This window comes from Phalangium opilio, unplaced genomic scaffold (assembly GCF_054372755.1).
Source record: "Phalangium opilio isolate 3A_F unplaced genomic scaffold, DU_Popi_V2 ptg000025l_1, whole genome shotgun sequence".
NCBI classification, from domain to species: domain Eukaryota; kingdom Metazoa; phylum Arthropoda; class Arachnida; order Opiliones; family Phalangiidae; genus Phalangium; species Phalangium opilio.
Window position 1 is genome coordinate 3,835,149 of NW_028324156.1, and position 26,037 is coordinate 3,861,185.

The following is a 26,037-nucleotide window of genomic DNA, read 5'->3' on the forward strand; positions in this document are numbered from 1 at the left end:
ATCGTCTTAACTTCACGATTGAAAGAGGAAAGTAGGGGTTACGTCAAGAATACATACAGCTACTAGGAATCATTCTGCTACATCCATTTTCACTCAACGTATCTAGGCGGATTTTATGGGAAGAACTAAGTCTTATGCATGACGAATTTTACCTCGCGAATTTATAATCTATCTCACCAAGAAGTGATATCTAGTTTACTAGGGAGAAGGTATGCCAAAGTATTCGCGCGCCATAGTCCCAGTCCCGCTTTCAAAATACAAGGGGGGACTTAAAGGGAGACCGGGCTATTTCGCCTCTCCTCAGTCGGAAAATACGTAACTTTCGTCATTCGTGTGGCGCTGACGTGAGTTTTCAAGAACCAATGAGGTGCTGGTTGTAATTTAGAGGCGGGGATTAACTCCGGACCTACGTTTGGACTGCAGATAAAGCTATAAAGGTGGCGAATTTATATCTTCTTCCTAATAAACTTGATATCACTTCTTGATCTCTCTGCACGTTGAGCCTTGCACGCGCGCCTAAGAACCCGCGTTGTTGATATATATATATATATATATCAACAACGCGGGTTCTTAGGCGTAAATAAACCTGCTAGAAAAGAAAACACCCAAACCAAAACCAACAACGATGATGATTTGAAAAGTGTTTTCTTGGCATGCAATCGTACTGATCCCACGTTAGTTCCCGAGTATGGCGAAAGGTCAATATAGAAAGATAGATCGCAAACAAGATCCCCTTGCACACTTGCAGGCCGGAAGTGACCATCCACTTGTTGACCCAAGGAAGTAATAACAATTGAAAATCTTCCTTCCTTCCTTCTCCTTACTTTTAAGTCCCTCAACAGGCTTTTCCCTCTTCTATAGAGATACATTCCACAAAGCGATTTATTTCTCTCTCTCACTCTTCTCCTGGAAGAGGAGAGAGAGTCAGCCGGGAGAGAAATCAATCATAGGCCTAACTCTCATTGCTTGAAATACTCTCTCGCCTTCTGTCCAGCTCCTGTCAGGCTATCCCGGTAACAAGGAGATGAGAGAGGGCGTATCCGCCAAGAGGAACACAGAGAGAGAGAGAGATAGAGAAGGGGAGAGAAAGAGAGAGAGCTATTCTAAGCATCATCAACTTCATTCCTTATCCTAACCAATAAACAATGAGGGAGAGGGTCGAAGAGAGAGTTCAGAATGTCGGAATTAAGGATTTGACCTTTTTCGTATACAGGGTGTTTCCAAATGGTCTATCAGAAATTAAGGGGAGGTCATCTTACTGTGGGAAATCAATTTCGAGTAAAAAATGTAACATCTAAGGGTTACCGTTTTCAAGTTGTTTGGAGTGAGTGTTTTAGGGATGATCCCTTAATTAAATTAGAAATCATTGTGCGTACAGTTTCTTAATTAAATTTAAGGGGATATCCGTAAAATACTCCAATCAATCTTAACTTGAAAACGGTGCCCTTTTGTCAAAGAAGTCATATTTTCGACTCTAATTCAGTCACAGAACATGATCTCCCCTTAATTTCTGATAGACGTTTCAGAAACACCCTGTATAGCCAGCCAAAGGGATTACAAATTCAGCGCAAAGTTACCTCGCTCTAATACTCTATTTACCTCAATAGCTTAACTCTACTAGGCCTAGAGGATAAAGTCCGTGATGACAATCAAAATTACGTAGGAGGGCCCCTATAAGTCGAGGTATTAATTATCATTGACTTTGATCTTTTATCTAAATTTCGATATTTAAGCCTATCTGACAGCTATGCTTCAAAACTATAATTTTTTTAAGACTATTTACTAAGCCTATTATAGCCTCCAAAAAAAAAAAACATGACTCTGACAACTTTTTAATTAAGTCTAATATAAAGTTAATAATCCCGAGAACACATAGCACCCCCACCTGCAATATTAAAAACATCCTCTGTCAAATTTTAATTGGATACCTAATTACGTTTATAACAGCAACAACAAAATCAACATTAGTATTATATATTAATTGAGATGACACTAATTAAATATATAGTATAAACAATTAAATTAACCTCCTGAACTGAAAATGTCAGAACATAAAAAGAAAAATACGAATATATTTAAAAAATTATCGAACACGTGACCTTGCATATAGTAAGGTTGGGGGGAGAGGGGCTAGGGGGTGAAACGTACATTAATTAAGAGAATGATTAAGCAGTCTTTTCTCGTTAGTTCGAGCTGTTACCGTATACTCCAATATGAGAGAGAGAGAATGACCAGCAACTAGCCAGCGCAGCCACCGGAAGAACAATAAAATGAGGGCCTTTGGAAGATGGGAAGCTTCAGCTAGGCGCCTTGGATGATTCTTTTGTTTCCCGTCGCTATCTCTCTACTCCATCATCTCATAAAGCATAAGTTTATAAGTGATATGTTCCTACCATAAGTATGACAATACCTATACAAGTTCGTAATGCTACTGAGAGACTTACAGCTCAAGCTAGTTCGAGGGAGAACGACAAGCGATAATTGAAGTACTACACTCGGTTAATTAGTTTTGCAGGACTTCCATCTTCCTGTTTAGTCTGCATTACTAAGCCTTTGACAGCGCCTCATGCACCAGGCGGACAGCGCCTGACCACCAGGCGTCGCTTTACCTCGAATCTATGACCTACTTCACTCACTTCATGACAAGCTCCAATTTGTAACCAGTGACAAACTTATGGATGGAACATATCTTATAAACTTATGATAAAGGGGATGATCAGAAGTGGAAGGAAGGATGCTGGAAGCTTGCTCTTTTAAACGCGGGCTAACCTTATTTCTTTGAACGGCGCCTTCATCAAATACTCGGAATAATAGCGGTAAAGAAGAGTTCTTCCAGCTTCCTTTTCTAAGTAGCAGAGCGCGCCTAACCAACAAGAAAATTATTATTTCCGATTCCTTTTAGGAATTGCGGACATAAAAAGAGTCATAAGATTGGCTGTATAGGTAACAGTTGGAACCGAGATGATTGGTCCGAGGCTTACGTAGACTTTAGAACTATTTTCTTATAAAGCGTAATAAATACAATTTATATTAAAGGGATTCCAAAGAATTAAGACAGGGGTAGGCGAGTAAAAATTATTTGAAATACGTCAGAGGCATCACGTGACCGAGTAGAGGTGTGGTTGTGCATGTGCATGTTCAAAGGAACTTGGTTCGTTTTATTTTGAAAACTATATAGTCTGCTTCCACGAATTTACTCGTGACGTCACACCCTCCTATCTCTTACCTCGACCATATTGGAAGTCGTCAGATTAAGCCATACAATTTAGACCCCCAATATTGACGTCACGTTCCCGTAGCTCCTCCCCTCTCAGTACCACTCTATAGCACTTCAGGAAATTGCCGTTGTAATCTTACGAAAAACAAGGACTATAGGTGTCCAGTCCTATTCCATGTGAAGTCTTTGGAATCTTGGCGTCACGTGGTGCCGCCTGTGACGTATTTCAAATAATTTTTACCCACTCGCAGCTACCTTCTTTGGAGAACCTTTAAGAAACGTCGAATTTGTTTCTAAGGATCACGGAAATATGTAGTTTGGTTTAATTCAATTCAATTCAGTTCTAGTGGGTGCTCCAAAACAGTGAGATGGTTTTATGGGAAATAAATTTTGAGTAGAAAGTTTTGTAACTTCTATACGACATTTTGCCCTAAACTAAGTAATGATCATTGGAGTGTTTTACTAATTCTGGGATAAACCATATAAACACTGACACCTTCTCTTTAAAAGTCATTTTTAATAACCTAGCCCACACGGTCTCATAAAAAAGTAAAAAAAAACACAGCTAGAACTCATCTTAAATTTCCATTAGCGCACCTCATAAATAGGTTTGAATTATTTACCCAGAAAGGAAGGGCTTTAATTACTTTACTTATGGCCTCTATAACGACGACGATGGGTGGTTTTGTTTACGAGTGCGGAATTTGGCTTAATTTACATCCTTAGTCAAGTTTCTCAAGGAGACACGATAAAAAACAAATAAATCTTCATTGCCAAGGCTTAAGATATAAGAGACCTAAGCCTAACTGAATCATTATACAGGGTGTTTCTGAAAGGTTTGTCAGAAATGAAGGGCGATTATGTTCGTTTATTCGATTTCGAGATGAAAATGTAATTTCTAAAGCCGATTTTGCCACAAGGGACACAATTTTCAAGATAAGTTTAGAGTATTTTACAAAGTATGACCCCTTAAATTTAATTAAGAAACTGAACAGACAATTAATTCTAATGTAATTAAGGGGTCATCCGTAAAATACTCCAATTATAACTAAAAAATGGTAGCAAAATGTGACAGAAGTTACATTTTGGACTTATTGAAGTCGTACAAATAAAATGATCGCCCTTAATTTCTAACAGACCTTTCAGAAACACCCTATACAACCGTCATAAGAAGCCTTCAATAACTTGAAATCAGTGGCCCTTGTGGCAAAATGTCCTAAAAGTTAAGCCTACATTTTTGACTCAAAATGGATTTCCCATAATTTCTGATGTTCAGATCTTTCTGTAACACCCTGTATATTCAAGAAAACTAATTAACCCGAAAAAAATGGGGAAAGTATAGCAAGGTTTACGAAGAATTAGGCTTAACGTTAGGGTTAGGTAGATTTTGGCGGTATTGGCATCCTAGCTTGCGCCGAAAACGGATTATACAGTAGGCCCTGATCCCAGGATCACAGAAGAGGAAACGAAGGATAGAGTAGCAACTATTAAAGGACATCCTGTTTCAGCTCGAGGAATGGTACAATATTTTTACACAACGCGAATTTGTACTGAAGACAGATCCCTAAAATATATACTTCTAAAATAGTATTTGAAAAAGCAGCAAAATTCGCCTTGCCTTTGGTATAATCTTAAGTTGAAAAACAGGCTTACGTAAAGCGAGTAAAAATGGCCAACAGCCGTAGGGTAGAACGCCCGTTAAAACAACATTTAGGTCTAATCCAAGAGGCTGGATACTAAACCATAAGCTTATAAGATATGTTCCTTTATATAAGTATGACACTACCAATACTTCGTAATGCCACTGAGAGACTTACAGCTCGAGCTAGTTCTAGCAGAACGACAAGCGAGAATTGAAGTACTACACACTCGGTAGTTAGTTTTGCAGGACTTCCATCTAGGTCCTATTTAGTCTGTATACTAAGCCTTTGACAGCGCCAAAACCAGTCCTCCCTCGCTTTACCTCGAATCTATGACCAACCTCATTCACTTCACGACAAGCTCCAGTTTGTAATCAGTGACAAACTTAGTTTGAACATATCTTATGAACTTATGATAAAACGTAAAAGAATGCGATGGGAAATTTATATTTATATCAAAATTAGGTCAATTTAAACTCATTTCAAGTTAATTAACACAGAAAACACTAGAATATCATATTAATTAAATAATTAATTAATCAATGACGTTAGAACTGTCCGACACCTCGCCTAAATCTTTGCCCCGTTAGTGTGGGAGTAACGACAAGAAAGGAACCAATTTAATAACCCTTCCGCGACCAATTACATCTAGTTACCGAAATTAACAAAACTCAACCACGAAGGGGGGTTATGGAGGGGGGGACTCATCGCTTACGCAACTTCCGCCGACGTTACGTAAAAAAATCATCATCATCCTTGGTGCAGTGCGTTTCGGTTCAAACCGGAAATACTTCGTTACTAGCTTCATCCCTATAAAGCCAATGTTAAAATCATTCCAAACTGTTCATGCACCCTTAAAAAAAACTCATTTTAACTTTCACCCACACAAAAAACAGTTTAAAAGTTTTGATAGCATAAAAAACTATATCACAGAAGCTAAAGTATGGTGCTATGCCTTTGGAACCGTTTTATAGCGAAACCCAGGAATGCATACAGCCAATAGGAATCTTTGCTAATTTCTACGCGGTTTTTGTGGGTATACCGGGCTTGAGAACTTACTATCAGTCACGCCTCATAATTTTCAAATGGCGTCTTTCTAACTGTAATTTCATTGGTTGGTAGTAACACGTGCTCATAGGCACGCGCTTTCAAGGTTCAACGTGCAGCGTGATAGATTATTCGTCATACATAATGATTAGCCTATAGTTCCTCCCACAAAATCCACCTGTAGATACGTTGAGTAAAAATAGATTCAGCGCAATAATTCCTAGTAGCTGTATGTATTCTTGGTGAAACCCATTATTTTTGTGTTTCGTAAAAACAACGAGGGTAAAAAGTATTTTATTTTTTTTTATGTTGAAAAAGTGTTGTTTTAAACTTGTTAGTTGATAATAAAATCTCTTACATATGGTTTATCTCCGAAGTAAAAAAAAACTAGGCCTTGATTATAAGGCTAAGGTCGTCTCGACTTCAAAAACAAAATTAAGAACTTTTTCTTCAAACATATCTCGAGGATTTATTTATGACTCCATCACTAATTCGAAGGTTTCCTCTTCGTAACCAAAAGAAAAAAAACCACACATTTCAACTGCATTTCTAAACCTAAATCATTTGCAGTAATTCCAAAGGTTTCCTAACCAACTGTTTTTCTAAGTATCCGATTTTATTTATTTTTTGTCTATGAAGGGATGTCCAAACTAAGCATGTGGCTTATTTAAACATGCAGGTGGGTCCCTTTACAATGCATAGAGGGGTGAGGCCCATATGCCACAGCTAACCGACAGCGCCCTATACTAACTATTATCGTTAACCTCCGCAGGATTCTAAATTGAATAAATTTATGCATTCCTGCATAGGATTAAAAGATATGTTCCTACCATAAGTATGACACTACCTATACACGTTCGTAATCCTAATGAGAGACTTATAGCTAGAGCTAATTCTAGCAGAACGACAAGCGATAATTGAAGTACTACACTCGGTTAGTTAGTTTTGCAGGACTTCCATCTAGGTCCTATTTAGTCTGCATTACTAAGCCTTTGACAGCGCCAAAACCAAACCAACCTGGCGTCGCTTTACCTCGAATCTATGACCTACCTCATTCACTTCATGACAAGCTCCAGTTTGCAACCAGTGACAAACTTATCAGTGGAACATACCTTATGAACTTATGATTCCTGGTAAAATTTACGATTTAAATTAGACTTGCCCTTTAAAAAAGGCCTAGCAGCGTGCATCAACACCGAGGATGAAGAGAGTGAGAGAAAGAGAGAGTGTATCATGCAGTCATTTAAAGCGCGAAGGAGGAAGAAGCGTTTTAGTTATTAATTTTTTTCTTTTAATTTTTTTTATAACCGCGACATATGTATCAAAGGATCTTGAAAGGTTGCCGCCAACCCAAGACAATAATTAATGTTTCGAGACAATTTACGAAAGAATTGAGTCGCTCCTCCAGCACCGAAATTTAAACACTATATCTTACGTCATAGAAAAGAACAATGAAAGGTTTTGTAATTCTGATGGCTTCCTCTAGGACGTTTTCTTTTATAACCCCTTAACCCTTTCCTTAACTCCTTTATAAAATATAGTGACGGTAAATGCAGTAAAATGGCAAAAACGTTTTAAGAGAATTCGAAGCTCTTGGACCCCAGGGTCCATTTGATCCTTTAAGTTTAAGCTCAGCTCAAAAGGAATTTGAGATATATGGAATAAACTTTCTAAGAAGTTTTAGAAAATTCTTTGAAATTGATTTTGCAATGATGTTCAAGGTTTAAGGCAAAATGATTTGAAAATATCTTTATAATAGGCTAATTGTCAGGTTATCTAATTTCTGATAAAACTATCAAAGAAGAGGGTATACAGGATAAGTCTGGCATTGTTCTTTGGGAAATCGATTTTGAGTCGAAAATGTAACTTCAATCGCCATTTTGCCACAAGAGACACTGTTCTCAAGTTAAGATTGGATGGTGTATTTTACGGAAGACCCCTTAAATTTAATTAATTGAAACAGGAAGACAATGATTAATTAATAATTTAATTAAGGGGTCATCCCTAAAACACCCATCAAATCATAACTCGGAAACAATAATAGTGTGGCAAAATGGAGATAGAAGTTTCATTTTCGACTCAATATCATGCACCCAAAGAATTTAATTTATGGCAGAAGCACCACAGGCTTATGGAAAAACCCCTGTATAGTAAATGATTAGTTCTGTCATTGCAATTCCTGGAAAGTGTTAAGCACCTTCTAAAGCTTTCCTAGAATTTCCATTGAAATATTATAAAGGGTTTCCCAGAATTCTAAACTATACATAACCAACAAAAAACACGGCGAAAAAAATGTCCATAAAGTAATTCTACTTATTACAAACATGGTCCAGGGAACAAGACTGTCAAGACATGAAAAAAATAAAGTAAATAAATCGGTTTTGGTGCCAAGAAGCTTGCTTGGCTTCCGAGTTCCGACGCTTTAGTTTGATTGAGAGACAGATTGTGCGCCAACCAATACATCTTAAGTTCTAGAATCGAACGAGAGAGCTAAGGAAGGAGTGAAAGTGTGGCATGCAGTTTCTTTCACCTTCGCAACACTTAAGATGAAATCAATATATTGCCACCAAAATGTAGCGAAAGGACACACAAGGCAAGAAGAAGAAAACTAAATAAATAAATAAAAAAAAAGGATGGAATGAAAGTGATTGGGTGATAGGGTGTTTCCACTAATGGAAAGAAACCAGAACTTTACACCAGTCGAGAGAAAAAGTCTTCACTTGTCGGGTATAGAATGATAAACCAACATCATAAGTTCATAAGATATGTTCAACTGATAAGTTTGTTACTGGTAACTTAGAAACTGGAGCTTGTCATGAAGTGATTGAAGTAGGTCATAGATTCAATCTCGTAAAGCGACGCATGCCTGGTTTCGGGGCTGTTCAAAGGTTTAGTAAAGCAGACTAAATAGGAACTTAGATGGAAGTCCTGAAAAACTAACCAGCCGAGTGTAGTCATTCAATTCTCTCTTGTCGTTCTGTTAGGACTAGCTCGAGCTGTAAGTCTCTCAGTAGTATTACGAAGTATAGGTAATGTCGCCATACTTATGGTAGGAACATATCTTATAAACTTATGCCAACACCATCACCAAAAACTTTTAAGGAAGTAAACTATCAACTAATCGATAGATAAAATGAAATAGAAATAAAAAATAAAACTTCCGTTGATGAAATATGGCGTTGATTACCTGCCAGTACCTTCATCTCCTTTCTATGGAGCCTGTTGCTAATAGCATAAGTTTATAAGTGATATGGTCCAACCATAAGTATGACACTACCTATACTTCGCAATGCTAGAGATTTACAGCTCGAGCTAGTTCTAGTAGAACGACAAGCGAGAATTGAAGTCCTACACTCGGTTTGATTTGCAAGACTTTCATCTTCCTATTTAGTCTGCATTACTAAGCCTTTGACAGCCCCTCACTCACTTCATGAGAAGCTCCAGTTTGTAACCTGCGACAAACTTATGGAACAATAATTAATGATATTTGATAAGGTGCTATGGGATTTTCAGTCTGTAAAAAAATTACTTCCGAACTCGCAGAAACTCAACTAATGAAAAGAAAAGTTGAAAACTAAACTATAGTACATTAACTGCACGTGGTATAGTTTATTTGACCTGGGACCAACAAACCAAACTACTTAACCAGAGTAAAAAGTTAGAAAGGTAAAGAAAATTATAGTGAACTCTTAAATGACTGTCGTCCGTTTCACAGGTAATTCTGGCACATTCAAGCTAAGTTTGAACGGGTTACTTTAATCCATATAAAGGTTATAACATCGCGTATCAATCCGCCAGCGTTCTCTAGTTTTAAAGCATATCCGAGGAACGAAAGTATAGCAAACCAGTTTCCGATTTGCGGTTAGTTTCCCATAACAGGGTTGTTATAAATTTTACAGATTCCCTACAACTTATCCAAGATTACATTTTCAAAATCGCTGAATTTCCAGGATGTAACAACCCTGTCTGTTACTAGGATTGAAAATACGGGCGGCAGGAAAAGGAAGAGGAAGAGAGGATGCCTTCGGAAGTTCAAGAGGAAATATCCCCAGAGAGAGAGTGAGAGGAACTACATCTGAAAAAGGCATCTCCAAAAACCTTCAAATGATAATGGCGTGTGAAAATTGAACGTCGCATCTCACCTTAACTTCCCCTTCTCCTTTTTAAGGAGGTGTAAAGGGTTTGCAACCGAAATAAATTTTAAAAGCATGCCGCACGACTCGATGTTTAAAATAAAAGGCCAACTCAACAGCAGCGTTAAAATTGATTGAAAACTGTTTTAAAAGGTGGAGAAAAAAGGTTACAGAAAAGAGCGATGTACGTCGAACACTAGCCATATCTGATGGGAAATGTTTTTTAAGATATTTTCATATTGAGTGTGAAATTGTTAAGACGAAGTTTCCGACACCTTATAAGTTTCAAAACCTACGACGTCGAACACTAGCCAGATCTGATGGTAAATGTTTTTGAAGATATTTTCATATTGAGGGTGAAATTGACAAGATAAAGTGTCCGACACCTTACAAACACACACTCGCCTCCGTTTCACGACTTTAACTTTCTCATTTTCAATAATCGATTTAACAATTAATATTTCACACACAGCGATACCATCAAACTTAATTAAAAAAGAAGCGAGAGTAAACAATAAGGTAAAGGTGGCTTACAGACAGGATGTGAAAAGTATAGGATCAACTCCCTTGGGTGCTAAAACACATTACATGTTTAAATATTAATGAACTGTATATTTTACACGACTGGGCCATGTATTTTTGACTTAAGTATTAAAGTAGTTCTTTCAATATTAGCATAATAGAACTTTTTCTTTCTGTACCTCTAGCCAGGAATGCCACAGCTACTAGGAATAATTACGCTACATCCATTTTCACTCAACATAACGTATCTAGGCGGATATTGCGGGAGGAGCTATAAACTAATCATAATGCACGACGAATTTTATCACGTGAATAATCTATCTCGCTGCCTGTTTCACCTTGTGAATGCGCGCCTAGGAACACGTGTTACTATCAACCAATGAAACAACAGTTAGAAAGACGCTATCAGAATTATGAGGCGTGACGGATAGTAAGTTCTCAAACCCGAAATCATAGAAATTAACGAAGGGCATAATTATTAAAATTAGCTTTATGTATTCCTACTATAGACAATTTAACATTTAAGAAAGTTAGTGGATATGCTAGGCCTAATTCGTGAGTCACTGCGGTGTATAGTCGGTTTCTCATTTGGCGGGAAAAACAGAATAAAGGGTCAAAGGTACATTCACGAGGCAATTATTTTTCTACGTTTCTATACCCCGGGGCGGTATATTGATAATTATCTATAGACGTAAATTATTTCAGGGCGTTTAGGTAGGTACCCAAGATAAAAGTACCTTTGTAATACTAACCTAACCTATCTAGTTGTTTTATGAGTTTATATTGTTTAAGAGAAACACTGCCAATTAAGAGAGGGTTTTCTGATTGAAAGAAACGCCCGGTTTTTATAATTATACAGAAATTGTAATATTATTTCCATTCAACTGTCTTTGTAACTTCTATTGTTATTCAATATTGAGTAGTTAGTAAAGTAAATGTTTTGACTTATTTTTTAAACTTAGATTAAATAAAAAGAAATACTAAAGTGTGATAAGAAGTTGTCTTAAACTTAAATAAAATTATTGTTAAGAAACATAATAAAAACATTCTTGCGTAATGATACAGTAGAAAACGATTAGAAAAATGTTTGATTATAGAATAATTCAATCATAGAAGACTTATTGTTTAACTCATTAACATTGGTTTCAGTTAACCCTTTTTTACAGACTATAAGATCGCAAAGTTGTGATTAGAATTGTTAAGTTTGATAACTGTGATAATAATATTATACACATTATCAGGAATTCATACAACCCCTAGGAATAATTGCGCATGCTACATCCATTTTCACTCAACGTATCTACGGGGATTTTGTGGGTAGAGAAATTAACGGTCGGGTGTACAATGATTTTTATTAGCTCTACATGTATGTATTCCCAATATTATTGATAATAATATTTATTGAATTTTGGAACTTATCACGAAAAAAGGGGAGAGTTTTGATGTCGGTCGTTATTTTTAAAGCGGTTCCTTTATCATTATCAAATTACCAAATTTTTTAAGACCTTCAACTATTGCTGAAATTTCAATTTTTGACAAACCCCAATTAATAAGCTCCCTTATCATTATGACTAGACGAAAATAAAAAATAAAAAATAAGATCTGGGCATAGCTTATAAAGTTCCTAAGTTAGATATTGTCGTGTCATCGGATAAAATTGAATTGATGTAGAAGATACGTTGTGGTAAACATTGGCGCCTATTTTCGGTTACGTTAAAAAGACTGAAGTAGAACTTACCGCCACCGTTCTTATAGCACAAGTATGGAAACCTCCAGACATTTCCCAGACCTATGGCGTAACCAACGCAGGACATAAGAAAGTCCAATTTTCCGACCCATTTACCCCGATCGGGTAGGTCATCGTCTTCGATACCTTCTTGACTATCCGTGCTGACCTTTCCCTCTCTCAATAAGGCCGAAGACGCCGCGCTGGCCTGTGTGGGTGACACTTGTTGAGACCCACTACCACCATTCGCTGGAAAACTGTTCATTTCAACGTGTAGTTTGTCCTTTTCCGACATTTTTCTTTTCCTTTTAACTTCTCGATAAAAGCAACTTCTTTATTTTTCACTTTTCCGTTCGTCTTCTTTGACGCAACAAGTTATAAAAAGTATCAGACGAACCAATGGGGGGAAATTCGCGGACTAGATACTGAACCAGAGAGAGAGAGATCGAAACCGCGGGAAATAAAACCCAAAGAAATGCGCGCAAAATTGATCAGTAAGGTATCCTCATCAATAACTGTACACAGACACACTGGCACCGATAAATCAAAAAAAAAATTTCAATCCCGAAATTGAACCACTGTTAATTAACAACCTGGTCCCGCTATGGATAACGAAAAATTAACTCGACCTGGCGATCTACGACCCTTCATGATGAACTTATTTCACTTATCAACTTCAACACGAGTATTTTAATAATTTAAGAGTTAAAATAGAAAAAGAAACACCGGCGACTTTAAGTAACTTAAAGTAATCTTTATCGGTTTTTCTATTTCTTCTTTTCGCTTTTCTGAATCTCGTGATGGTTAAAAGGTTCACTTCGTTTGGTATGTCCCCCGTTTAGAGAGGTTCACTTCGGACTGGAGCGGATATTGTAGCAATACAAGAGCTCTCCTCCGTGTCCGTTGGGTTACCCAAGAGCCGGGAGAGAGAGAGAGACAGTAGAGATGAATGTATGTTGGAAAGGAAGCTGGGATGAGCCCGGAGGATGGAGAAGGGTGGGAGTGGAGTGGTGGGGACGAGAGAGAGAGAGTGCCAGAGAGCAAATACAGAAAAGATAAGCCGTACCAGTGGCTCCCTCTCTGTTGATTCTCGGCTTGCAGGCTTGCACGACTGGAAAGGATTTCCCCTCCGTTAACCATTGGAGGAGAGACGTGGGATGGAGTAGAATGTTCATGGGTCATATGCGGCAGTGAAAGTACCCCAGAGTACCCAAGATGCGCACGCTCCTACTTGGATTGTTAAGCGCTGCCGCCTAGCGTCATTTGATAATATAGATATTTCGGTTGTGACGTCAGTGCCGAGGTAAAACTTCATGGGCTTCGGTTTGGCAGTGGACGGCCATGTTTGGTTCTATGGGGAAGCAGCATGGGTGACGTCACACTAACACTTCTGAGATAGCTCTATAGAAGGTAGTTCTTACGAATTAGCTTCTATTTTTAAGACATAGGGGGCAGTTTATACGTTTTCGTACCAGCGTACGACCCTACCAAATCGCTCTCCACTGAGGATGCTGGGAGGACTTAGTTGGCGTTCCGAAGATGGGTAAGGTACAGAGCTAGGCTACTTTATAGGTATGGGGATTTCTACTACTCCATCGTATTTCATTCCTCCGAGGTTAACTCAGCTACTCCTCGCGACCAGTTCATCCATCCATGAATCGATTCGAAGGTGGAAAGGAAAAGCCAACGCTTCAACAGTATGGGAAAATTCTTGGTTTTGCTAAAATAGGTAGTGATGTGACTGCTGCGGTTTATTCTCTATTTTTTTCCTTTTTTCATCCTCATCATCGATTTCCTTTTCATTTCTCCCGAATCCTTTTTACCACTCACTCTCTTCCTTAGAAGTATAATTTCGAGAAAGAATAGGGCATATTTTCCCTACTGAATACTTATTCCATATGGGCCAGGAATACATAAAGCTACTAGGAATCATTGTTATCCCGTTCTATTTTGTACGCACATTTTGTGGGCCGGGATTGAGATCTTATTATTCATTGTGATACATCCGTTTTCACTCAACGTACCTAGGGCGGATTTTGTGGGAAGAGCTAGACTAAAGGTGGAATTCATAAACGTAGGACGCAACGCGATGTAGTAAAGGCGAAGGCAGGGCGTCGTGTGCAGCGCCTGTACTACATTGCGCTGCGTCCGACGTTTATGAATTCCACCTTTAGTCTATCTCTTCCCACAAAATCCGCCCTAGATGAGTGAAAACGGATGTAGCACAATGATTCCTATTAGTCGTATGTATTCCTAAAACCAACAATATAAAGCATTGTGTGTGGAAAATATTTTTTTTTCCAAGTATCTAATGGCTAAGGATCGAAGTTCGGCAAGGGAAATATTGAAATTAATTTCCCATATTTTTCATAGGGAAATATGAGATTACAAATGAAAGTCGGTTGGTTTCAAAAGGTGCAATTTTAAAGCTATTATCGCGAGACACCGGCTACAGAAATATCAATTAGCAGCACCCATTTGTGTTATTTAAAGATAGCTTAGCGTCATTAAATGTTTGTAGATAGAGGCAAATTTGTTGAATGACCGAAACACTTAATCACGGGGTTATTGTTGTGTATATTTAACCCTGTTTTGCAATCGTAACATTGCTTTTCGAAATTGTAACAAGATATTCGTTGTACAACTTAGTAAAAAGGTTTAATTAGAAGCATAAGTTTATAAGATATGTTCCTACCATAAGTATGACACTACCTATACTTCTTAATACTACTGTGAGATTACAGCTCGAGCTAGTTCTAGCAGAACGACAAGCGAGAATTGAAGTACTACACTCGGTTAGTTTTGCAGGACTTAGTTTCAGCTCGAGGAATGGTACAATATTTTTACACAACGCGAATTTGTACTGAAGACAGTTCCCTAAAAGATACTTCTAAAATTGTATTTGAAAAAGCAGCAAAATTCGCCTTGCCTTCGGTACAATCTTAAGTTGAAAACAGGCTTACGTAAAGCGAGTAAAAACGGCCAACAGCCGTAGGGTAGAACGTCCGTTAAAACAACATTTAGGTCTAATCCGAGAGGTTGGACACTTAACCATAAGCTTATAAGAAGTATGACACTACCAATACTTCGTAATGCTACTGAGAGACTTACAGCTCGAGCTAGTTCTAGCAGAACGACAAGCGAGAATTTAAGTACTACACTCGGTGGTAAATTAGTTTTGCAGGACTTCCATCTAGGTCCTATTTAGTCTGTACTAAGCCTTTGGCAGCGTCTAAAACCAGGCGTTGCTTTACCTCGAATCTATGACATACCTCATTCACTTCATGACAAGCTCCAGTTTGTAACCAGTGACAAACGTATGGCCAACATATCTTATGAACTTATGGTTAGAAGAATAATAATTTGAAGTTCATAGCGATTCTTTTTTTTTCGCATTTTGAATTAAGTATTTGAATGAACATTCAAGTTATCTCCTTCTGGAGGGTGTAGAACTAGGCTCTACGCAAAAGTTTCGTTTAAAAATTACGCACAAAAGCTCATTGTGCGTTTGGAATAGGTCGCGTGGGGGTGGATGGTAAGCTAAATTTCGTAGGACATTTTTTTAGCAACGCGTATAGGGAGTCGCGGACCTTTTTTTGCTAACTACCGGTACCGTTTTTTAAGAGGAAGGCTTCAATTGAGTTCCTTTATTAGAGGGCAGCTGCCTCACGCGCACCACACCACGGAGTCAGCTAAAAAAGAGCATCTACCTCGGGGGTATTACATTCAAACTATTAATAAGCCTAAATTCAATATCAAAGAAGGGATCTTTTGTATAATATCAAAGATAACTTCTTCGGCGCTCATAGGGTGTTTGTAAACATTGATAACTTGGGCCTTAATAGACCATTCCATTAATTACTAGCAGAGAAATGTTCCAACACAAAGGGAGGGAAGTCGCCATCTTGGGTTATTTCCTTAACAACGCCAGACGGAGCCACGCGAAGGGAGACTAGCTGACATCATAGGGGAGTAGACACTTTAGCCTTTACCAATACACCACTTCGACATTCTGTTGTGCGCATGTCCGATGCCCCGCGCTCGAAGTGCCACAAGGGCAAAGACTGGAAACTGCTCTTTGTTACCCCTACTAGCAAAAGCGCAACCCCACGCGGTTTTTTTCCCTGCCCATCTTAATAAGTACTAGTTCTCAGTAGCCCGCTGTGGCGCCCTAGGTAATGTCAAAGTGGTGTATACGCAAGGGAATATCACACCAACTTTTTACTATTCATTTCCCGGTTTTGTCCCATATGATTTTGTACAACACATATCATTATTGGTTAAAAAATGACGTCTGCTTTACTGTATATCCTTTATGGAGGCATAGAGTGGTATTTAAACAGGGGTAACCAAGTGTCTACCAAGAAAACTAGAGTGGCCGGAAGTAGCTCCATAAAATTTAACGAGAAACTCTCTACTCCTCTACTGTGTATCCTCTATGCCGACAAGCACTGCCTCTAGCGGTGTTTCTCGGCGACAGGGAAATAACCCAAGAAGGTGACCTCCCCGCCCCTTTGGCGTGTCCTTTTGGAATTAATAAGTCCAGGTCAAAGTTAGCCCCTCGAAGTCGACCTCCCTGCCCGTGGCGTGTGCTTTTGGAATTAATAGGTCCAGGTCAAAGTTAACCCCACGAAGGCGCTCTCTATAACGAGTACGGTCTTCACGGACTCCAAGGTTGTCTAACTAAGAGTTATAACTTTAAAATTGGTCTCAGGGTTAATAGCGAGGTCATGGTAACTTTTGGAAAGAGTTAAAACCTTCTTTAGAAGAAATAAACGTAGTTTTCGGGTATTTTGAGCGCACAGAGACATTGAGAGAGTAAGTTAGAGCCAGGAGGAAGAGCGCAATGAAGTTCAATTAAGAACCGGCACAAAAAAAAACCACGGCCCTTTTTTTGGCTGCAAAAGTTACAAGCACCAAAAGGGTGGGTGGTGAGAGCGGCGAAAAAACGGCGTGCACCAATTTGCGGGGGAGGACACCCCATCAGTAGTCCGACAGAGACAAATGATGCGGAGAGAAATCATCATTTGAAGGCTCCGCGAATAGGGGTGACTGGGGGTTAAAGATAAAACTAAAGCGAAACTGCCTGTAAAAGAAATTAGGAACAAGGCAAAATGGGATGGGATCATACCCGAACTATTCGAACTTTCCCATAAGCTAACATTCATACATTTTTATGTCCCCAATATTCTCATATCCCTTCGGAAAACACGTGCTATTATAGTCACGAACTGTAGTTTCAGATTTCAAACAGCGCGCCATAAAAAAAAGAAGTGAACTGAACCAATCTACGTTTCAAAATGGCGGCCTTCATATAATCTCAAAACACTGCGCTTTCAACCTTTACTCGCCAATTTTAAGCTTTAAATTCGTATATTGAACCTGACTTTGATTTTTTACTAATAAAAGGTAATCAAAGCGGTTGATATTAAGTAAAATTTGACTTAAAATTAATTTTCCATAACAATTTCAATAAATTTTTAAGTATTTCTCTTAAGCCTTGGTCCTACATCATAGGTTGGGAAGATGTTTGCCTTTCGAAATGCATTAAATATGTGTCGTCAAACTACAAATAACTTGACTAAAATGCATAGTATACATAATACAGCTTCAAATAAATTCCCATTAATTCCCATTGTTATTGAGCAAACTGGAAGAGGTGAAAGAGCCTATGACATTTACTCAAGATTATTGAAAGAACGGATTATTTGTGTAATGGGACCTGTAAGTCTTTTGGTCTAAAACATTTAGAAAAATAGGTATAACAATAGATGATGCTACACAGATTACAGATGAGCTTTCAAGTCTGGTTGTAGCTCAGTTATTATTCTTACAATCAGAGAGTAGCAAGAAACCCATTCATATGTACATAAATAGCCCTGGGGGTTCTGTAACTGCTGGTTTAGGAATTTATGATACAATGCAATATGTTTTACCACCAATCACTACATGGTGTGTGGGTCAAGCTTGCAGTATGGTAATTAATTAATTAATCTTACTTAACTCTAAATTATTCTAAAGCCCTGATAAACTCAATGTTTTAGGCTAGTTTATTATTATGTGCTGGTACTCAAGGTCTAAGACATTCACTCCCAAACTCAAGAATCATGATACATCAACCCTCTGGTCAAGCAGCTGGACAAGCTACTGATATTCAAATTCAAGCTGAGGAGATAATTTACCTTAAGAGTAAAATAAATGCCTTATACGCTAAACATACTAAACAACCAGTTAAAACAATTGGTATGTTATTTTTTTCTTCTTATAATTAGCAAAGTTAATTATGATTTTGTTACAGAGGACAATATGGAAAGGGATAAATTTCTATCCCCAGAAAAGGCCAAAGAATTTGGTCTAATTGATTTAGTTTTAGAACACCCACCTTCTATGATTCAAAGCAAAGAAGAAACTAAACCCCAAGTCTAATTAATTTTTTTTTCTAATTAGGGAATTAATAAAATAATTTCATTGAACTTTCAAATTGTGTGACTTATTTCTTACATAATTTCGGTCTCTGTAATATACTATATCACTCACAGAAAAAGTTCCAACCTATTTTATGAAATCAGTGTACTTACCCTAAGCCTTGGTCATTGTCAACCTCCATTTTGCAAATTCTTCTATTAATTCACACTTTTCTAATGTTCTGAACTATTCCTTAGATTAAATCAAGTCTTAAATTTCATTACGCCTTATAATACCTCGATAATTTCCGTACTTTTAAGAGCAAATCCATTATTGCTGCTTGTTGCGGCGCTTCAATTCTTTGAAAATTCACAAAATGGCGGGAACAGTGTCGCGTCCGTGATTGGTCGCTTTAATAGCCAATGACATCCATTTTCTCAAAACGCGGGAAAATTCAAAATATCTAAACAATTTTTCATTATTTTACAGATATTTATTTATTTTTTTTTTTCATAATAAATTCTGTATCAACTATTTTTACAAATAAAAAAATATATATAGTTTTCAACATGGCGTGGCACCTTTTTTTTGTAAATTCATTTTTGTTTACACAATCTTCGTAACAAAAAGCTACTTACGAAAAAATACAAAAAATGGCCATAAAATTTCTCCGTAGCTTTTCCGAAGATGTAAAATTTATATTACTATACCGGAAATACATGGAGGAAAAAAAATAACTTTTAATAATTTTCTCCGTGTATTCCAATCTATACAAATATTAATTCTCACAGTAAACTTGACGAAGCATCGTTAAACTAAACGCAAAATTAAATATAATCTTGCCAATATAATAGACACTGTTCTAAGACACTTTAGACGAAACTACGTATTCTTTTGTGGGCGTTGAAAATAATAGAATAAATTATAATAACCTGAATAACTACGAGGAGGGTTGGGGGAAAGATGGTAAATCATAATTATAAATTCTAAAAACATGTACGAACATTTTTTTTTTCTTTTTTTGTTTTTTAATTCAAGTCCTAGTGAAATTTGGCTGTATTTTTCAGAGGGCAAAATAACTGACGCGAATCACAGTATCACACGTCGAACTGGGGGGTGATACACTGGTGTTGATCATAGGAGTATTTATCAGCGCTTTAATCATAAGCAAGTAACTTAAGCCTTCGACTATTACATAACCACCATAAACGAGGCTCTGTCAAATTTGAACCAAGTCCACTTTCAAAGCTCAGAATTATAAACTTTCAGACGCCAAAAGACTGGTTAAGTTACGAACTTACGATTGGTCCAACTAACAACATGATTTACCACGACAATAAGAATTATTGCAATGGACTCCCTAATCCTTAAAATCGTGGTAATTTTCGAAGATTTACATTTTTCCTAATCTAACAAATTTCTTTGTAGATTTTTGGAGGAATGTAAACCGCGGGGGGTTCGAACAAGATCAAGTCTTATTAACCATTTTCAAATTTGAAATATTACCCATACATATCTTTCAGGGGAAAATATTGAAAATGGTAAATAGATTTAAAACATCTTGTTGAAGAGACTCGGCGCGGAAAACCCGGGTTTTGTTGTTTCCCAAGGCGCGTATGCATAGAGATATTGCTTCAATTGCGAAATTGCTCGATTTCTGTCGAATAAAATTGCAATTGCGCAATTGCCAGACGTTCAACATACTCTTTTCTGTTGAACAAAGGACACTATGGACAAAACTATACGCGCTTGGTCTTTGGATTGTGGTTTTAATGATTGTTCGTACGAAAATATTTGGGGTTTTTAATCTCATCTGCTTCGATGTATTCACCGGCACACATCCGAAGTTCATATCGTGTCATTAATTTGTTTATTTGTAAGGGAATCCACCATGAACGGGATCCTCTTTCCAGTAACGTAAATCGACTTGCGGTAAGTCCTCGCAACGAACACGAGGGTTACTGATTGAAAGACACGAACAAAGATTGAAATTTCTATCCCTTCACTTTAACTTAACAAGCAACCAACCAGCAATTTTGCAATGCCAACTACGTATGCGATGATGACGGAATTCATCGAGTGTATTACGAACCCAAGCACTTAAATCTTTAACCTCAACCATAAGATATGTTCCATAAGCATGACACTACCTATACTTCGTAATGCTATAGCAGAGACTTACAGCTCGAGCTAGTTCTAGCAGAACGACAAGCGAGAATTGAAGTTAATTTTGCAGGACTTCCATCTAGGTCCTATTTAGACTGTACTGAGCCTTTGACAGCGCCAAAACCTTGAATCTATGACCTACGTTGTCACTTCATGACAAGCTCTCAGTAACTAGTGACAAACTTAAGGAACATATCTTGTGTCTCAACTAAAATAGCGGCAACGCACCAATAAACCCGAGTGAAACCGTAGTACTATAGTTGTGCATGTTTTAGTCTTATGCCAAGTGAACCAATACCAAAGAAATGCCACGCCATATGTAAATAGTGTGCAGATAAGTGTTGCCAGTAATTTGTGACTCGAGCAATTCAACCTCTATCTACAACAAGCTGAAAAGCTTGTAGAATTCTGCGTTCGATTCAGTAATTATCATTCAGTTTCACAAATTACTATCAACACTGAAGCGCAGTTAAAATTAAGGGGAGGGAATTCCTCTAGCCCCTTTAGAGCAAGCTTGCCCATAAACCATGAATAACGATGACATGCAAAGATAAAGAAAATTGACACTTACTAGATTGGATGAGGAAGTTGCATCACCCACATCTGCGTAGTTGGGATGTCATCGGCGTTTTCGCAAATGATTTTAGCTTGAGTGGTTTTGCGAATTTCACGAAGTTGTTCTGTTAAAAGAGAAGAAGCGAGAAGAAAAACGAATGAGTCTTTAAAACACTCTGGGGTACGTTTTGGGGAAATAAGTAAGGACCACTCTTGTTTTTACGCGGTTTAGAAAGCATCTCCGAAATGCTATTTGGAGCGGAAAGCTTGCATTGGAACCTTCGTCAAAACATTGATTGAAGTAAACATGTTTTGACGATGTACCTACGAGGCCTATAACTATTTTCCGCCTCATTTGGAAACTACTCAATTCCTGCTTAGGGTTGTTTTTTGAAAGAAACTTAAAAACAAAAATAAAAAGGTACATACCGGGTGTGAAGGCAGAAGGGAATCCAGAGTTTTCGTACCAAAAACGATCACCACGTCGAATGTTAATGAATTGACGGGCTAAGACGCAAGCGAACGTTGGTCCAAACATGGTTCCGGGAAGACGGTATTCGGAAATACCGGCACTCCATAGATCAATGTCATCAACGTGCCTATTAAAGATTTAAAGGAAGATAATTAGGTTTTTGTCTATGGAGTGGTATTGAGAGGGGAGGAGCTACGGGGACGTGACGTCAATATTGATGGCCTGAGCTGACAATATGGTCGCCAAAACCGAGGTAAGAGATAGGAGGGAAAGGTTAAAGTGTGTGTCAAGGGCTTACTTGAAGATCTTGGAATATCTGTAGGCAGTTCCGTTGCTTAAGTAAGGTACTAAATCCTCGAAGCTGTGGGCACGAGGTAATCCGCACCATTCCCTGAAATCATTGTAACCGGGGACACCAGATTCACGACCTCTTTGAATGTTAATAGCCGGAAGATCAGCTCCGAATGGTACATTTGGCTCTTGGAACAAGTGGTTGGAGACTTCGGTGGTTATATGAGGATCGTATCCTTGAGACGGGTAGTTAAGTAACCCGGCAATGAGTTCATCGAGGACACCTGGATTGTAGATAATGAATGGGGAACGCAACAGATCTCGCAATTTCATCTCTCCGACAAATTCGTGGTACTTGTTGAACATCATGACGAGTCCGTGAATGTGAGTATGACCGAAACGGAAAGCGGCAGCTTGGAAAGAGTTGGACAGTCCCATATGGACATTAGGGTCATAGCCGTTCCAATATCCCTGAAACGATAAATGGTGGCACCAAAGTGCTCGTAAAATTGGTTCGTATGGTGTGAGGGGTAAAAGGTTCGAGAGAACTCACGTCTTTAGCCAGAGATAAGTTGTAACGAGTGATCAAATCGTCTCCCAACATCATTGGCAAGAATTCGTTATAGGTGATGTGTTGTACTTGAGCGGCCAACAAATGTCTGGTTTCTTGGTACAATCTTTCGTCGTCCCAATGAGGGTTAATCTTGGAAAGTTCAGTGGCCACTCGGTTGTGATCACGCAAATATAAAGTGTGCAAGACGGTCAAATGAATTTGTTCGTTGACACGTTCATCACCTATCATGATGAGTTAAGGATTAATTAAAGTATAACCTTCTATATACTTGAACCCCAAAGTACTTACCAGCCATGAAACAGAAGAGTTTTCTAGGGCGACCAATACAATCTCTATCAGGGTTCTCGGATTGGGGTGGAAGTAAAGGTTTGAGTCCAACATCCCTAAATCTGTCCCAGTATCTTAAAAGACCGCCTTGTCCAAGACGCAAGTTTCTGGCCAACTCTTCGGTAGATCCGTAGATGAAATTAGCGTCCAATGGTGAAGACAACATGTTGATATGTACTCGGGGTCCGAGGGCGCAATTGGGTCGGTGTCCGGGCAACAAACGCTTGAATTCCATACAAGTTTGTCCGAATCGTGAGTAAAAGTAATCATTTCTTGGAATATCAATTGGTAAACAATTGGAATTCTGTTGTTCCTTTGGAACTCCGCAACATTCAAAATCTTCGCCATTTTCATCTGTTAATATTAAACAGATAAATTAACGGATATTAACATAAATAATTTCACGCCCTCATTTGTCACGGTAAATTTTGAAATTAACTCTAGGCCTAGAGACTTTGAACAGTATATGCCCAACGCCTACGTACAAAGAAATAAGGTTCTCTGGTAAATTGAAACCCTAAAAAAATGTAATAGGCGACTCGAACCTAATTACGCTAAATCGCTAATGGAATCTTAATGATGTCATTGGGCGATGTTGCGTACGAGTAACGGACGTCAAAAAAATAATTTATATAATTATTTTGCTTATATTTATTTTAATTATCGTTACCGATATTTTGCGTTCCATTTATTAACTAATGGATGAAATTAAGTGGTGGTGGGCCGAATTTTAAAAGAAAAATTGATAAATAATTAATAAATAAAATTTAAATCGATACATCGATGATGTTTCATAACAAGTTTTAGTTGTAGATAAACATCTATGTTACCAAAGGCCCTTGGCAAATTAAAACACCAAAATATTTTTATATAATCAGAAGAAAATCTCCCTCTGGACACTTTCCAAAATTTTAATAAAAATCACGAGTTCAGTTTAAAACTATTAACATAAATTAATGCTTAATTGCATACTTCATATCTTAATTGTTGGTAAATTTACCCTTAATAACATGATGTTCAAAAGGCAGGCACGTGTGTAGAAAACGTTATCTATCATTATGCTAATATAAGGAATGCATACAGTTAATAGGAATTATTGCGCACTTATATCTCCCTTGTTATCTTCTACGCGGGTTTTGTGGTTGAGAATTTACTATCGCGTCACGACTCATAATTCCATTCTGACTAAGGTCTTTCTAACTACGATTTCATTGGTTGGTAGGAACGCGAGGTCAGGCGCTTGATTGAGGCTCAACAGGCAGCGAGATGTATTATTCGCAAGGTAAAATTCGTCATACATAATGATAAGTCTAGTTAGCTCTTCCCGTAAAATATGCCTAGATACGTTGAGTGAAAATGCTGGGATGAAGCACAATGATTCCTATAGTAACAGTATGCATTCCTGATAACTGTTAAGAATTTGAAGGCGGTTTGGTAGTTGGCACTATTGAATAATTAAAGAAAAAGAAAAACTTCTAGCGGTATATGCAATACGTGGAATTGTGTTGCAAATAACTAAATAAACAAAAAAATAAATAATGGGACGCAATACCTTCAAGGGCTTTGGTGTAAAACCGGTTTATACGACTATATAGGTGCTTGCCAAAGCCTTAATTATTTTATATTATTTATTTATTTATTTCATCAGTGCTCCAATTAAAGTTCTTAATTAAAAGAAATCTATTAAATATTCAGGCACCAGTCACGGTTTGGTATTGGATATCATTCGTTAATTATCCCTTATTATAATACCTTTGTAGTTGCAAGGTAATGAATAAAATTTAAATTTTTAAGAACAATAAGGGATATATTAAAATTGACCCGATGGAAAATTCATAAAATTAAATATTATTTCCCAGGGGAACTAACTCATTATGACGAAGTCGTTATCACTATAGCTAGTGTCCAAGATTTAAAATAAAAAAAAAAAATACTATTGTTCATTAAAAGGTGCTAACCATGGTCCGGTTTTACTTATAGTACTTGGACAATAGATTTTGATTATTTTAAATTCCTATAATTATACAGCTTAAGTTGCGATGTCGAAAATATGTAATTTTTCCCTTATAACACAAGAAAATTAGCACCATCTAAAATTCGATAATTGTAATCCTTCTTTAAAATTAAGGTATTATGGTTAATTACAATGCCCTAAAAACTGCTGCCAAATTATAATGAAAAAATATGTCGTATATACCACAACTTCGATGTCAATAATTGAATTTTATACTAGGTCTGCAGAGACAGATTTCACGGATTAAATTTCAAGTATATTGTTTTAGCTTTCAACAATCAGTTAAAAAAAAGAAACACTTCTTAAATTCGTCAGTCATGCCAATCATTATTGCAACCCACCAAAACTTGAAACGCTTCGCAATAAACTACAATTTATTTATTTTTCTTTTGTTAAAAAAAAACTGTTTGAAATAAATTTGTCAGCAGCAATGGCGTGCGAGAAATTTGAGTAATTCATCAAAATGCCCTAAAATTAAATCCTCCAATGGAACTAATCATTGATGAAGAATCACTGGCGTAACCCTCTCTTAATCCAGTTTAATAAAAATTACAGGCATAAGCTGTAATAACTGAGAAATATTGAATTCAAACCTAACCATCAAAAAAAAAAAAAAATTCCAGGTAGGCCTACCTAAAGTTATATTTTAATCAAATTGAGGGGAATTTAACAATCGCTTGAAGCGAGCGAGATAAATACATTTTAACTAAACTCATTTCATGGTTGCCTTATTTTCAACCCTAAACACCCAATAATGTTTTCCCACATTATAAAGTATAAAAATTTGAACCAAATTCTTTAATTTTTCAACCAACTTTTTCCCGTTATCTATATTTTATCCCTTTCTAAATTCGAACTTTCCCATGATAACTTATAAAACGTAACTTGTTTTTGGTAATCTAAAATAAGCTTATAATCTATTAAAAAAAGACCTTAGAGTTATAAAAA

The 26,037-nt window shown here is 37.4% G+C and overlaps 3 protein-coding genes and 1 long non-coding RNA gene across 13 annotated transcripts in view; 2 read left to right on the forward strand and 2 right to left on the reverse strand.

Moving 5' to 3' along the window:
- Positions 1-19,025, reverse strand: part of Gat (sodium- and chloride-dependent GABA transporter) — a 34,672-nt gene extending 15,647 nt beyond the window's left edge. Inside the window, exons 1-2 of one of the 2 annotated variants that reach the window (XM_089869286.1) lie at positions 18,864-19,025; positions 12,298-12,645 (exon numbers count right to left, since the gene is read on the reverse strand). In XM_089869286.1, the coding sequence (XP_089725412.1) occupies positions 12,298-12,580 (283 nt within the window). In that variant the 5' untranslated portion in view covers positions 12,581-12,645; positions 18,864-19,025. Of the gene's footprint in view, positions 1-12,297; positions 13,235-18,863 lie in introns of those variants that run through there. The other variant, XM_089869285.1, reaches the window with a different exon arrangement.
- LOC149691846 (uncharacterized) lies at positions 583-11,613 on the forward strand. 6 transcript variants are annotated; one of them, XR_016383510.1, is made up of 5 exons: positions 583-783; positions 862-9,561; positions 9,620-9,738; positions 9,804-10,360; positions 10,510-11,613. It is a non-coding gene; the product is annotated as an uncharacterized LOC149691846 (long non-coding RNA). The 6 variants fall into 6 exon arrangements; XR_016383512.1 differs by having other exon boundaries at positions 9,804-10,190; positions 10,266-11,613; XR_016383509.1 differs by having other exon boundaries at positions 862-8,631; positions 9,448-9,561; positions 9,804-11,613.
- ClpP (Caseinolytic protease proteolytic subunit) lies at positions 17,554-18,766 on the forward strand. 4 transcript variants are annotated; one of them, XM_089869289.1, is made up of 5 exons: positions 17,554-17,694; positions 17,803-18,009; positions 18,071-18,262; positions 18,330-18,528; positions 18,584-18,766. In XM_089869289.1, the coding sequence occupies exons 2-5, from the start codon at positions 17,812-17,814 to the stop codon at positions 18,709-18,711; spliced, it is 717 nt and encodes a 238-aa protein (XP_089725415.1). In that variant the 5' UTR covers positions 17,554-17,694; positions 17,803-17,811; the 3' UTR covers positions 18,712-18,766. The 4 variants fall into 4 exon arrangements, with proteins under 4 accessions (XP_089725415.1, XP_089725416.1, XP_089725417.1 ...); XM_089869290.1 differs by having other exon boundaries at positions 17,567-17,694; positions 17,784-18,009; XM_089869291.1 differs by having other exon boundaries at positions 17,579-17,694; positions 17,771-18,009.
- Positions 19,026-19,202: 177 nt separating the features above from the next.
- Positions 19,203-26,037, reverse strand: part of LOC149691848 (salivary peroxidase/catechol oxidase-like) — a 37,290-nt gene continuing 30,455 nt past the window's right edge. Inside the window, exons 7-12 of the mRNA XM_089869293.1 lie at positions 23,037-23,429; positions 22,728-22,969; positions 22,182-22,645; positions 21,841-22,010; positions 21,428-21,536; positions 19,203-20,651 (exon numbers count right to left, since the gene is read on the reverse strand). Of these exons, the coding sequence (XP_089725419.1) occupies positions 20,561-20,651; positions 21,428-21,536; positions 21,841-22,010; positions 22,182-22,645; positions 22,728-22,969; positions 23,037-23,429 (1,469 nt within the window). The 3' untranslated portion in view covers positions 19,203-20,560. The remainder of the gene's footprint in view (positions 20,652-21,427; positions 21,537-21,840; positions 22,011-22,181; positions 22,646-22,727; positions 22,970-23,036; positions 23,430-26,037) is intronic.

Coding starts and splice junctions, on each gene's coding strand:
- ClpP (XM_089869289.1), top strand. CDS start 17,812: ATGTTTGCCTTTCGAAATGCATTAAATATGTGTCGTCAAACTACAAAT. Junction 18,010..18,070: donor TTATTTGTGTAATGGGACCT/GTAAGTCTTTTG, acceptor GATGCTACACAG/ATTACAGATGAGCTTTCAAG. Junction 18,529..18,583: donor ACAACCAGTTAAAACAATTG/GTATGTTATTTT, acceptor ATTTTGTTACAG/AGGACAATATGGAAAGGGAT.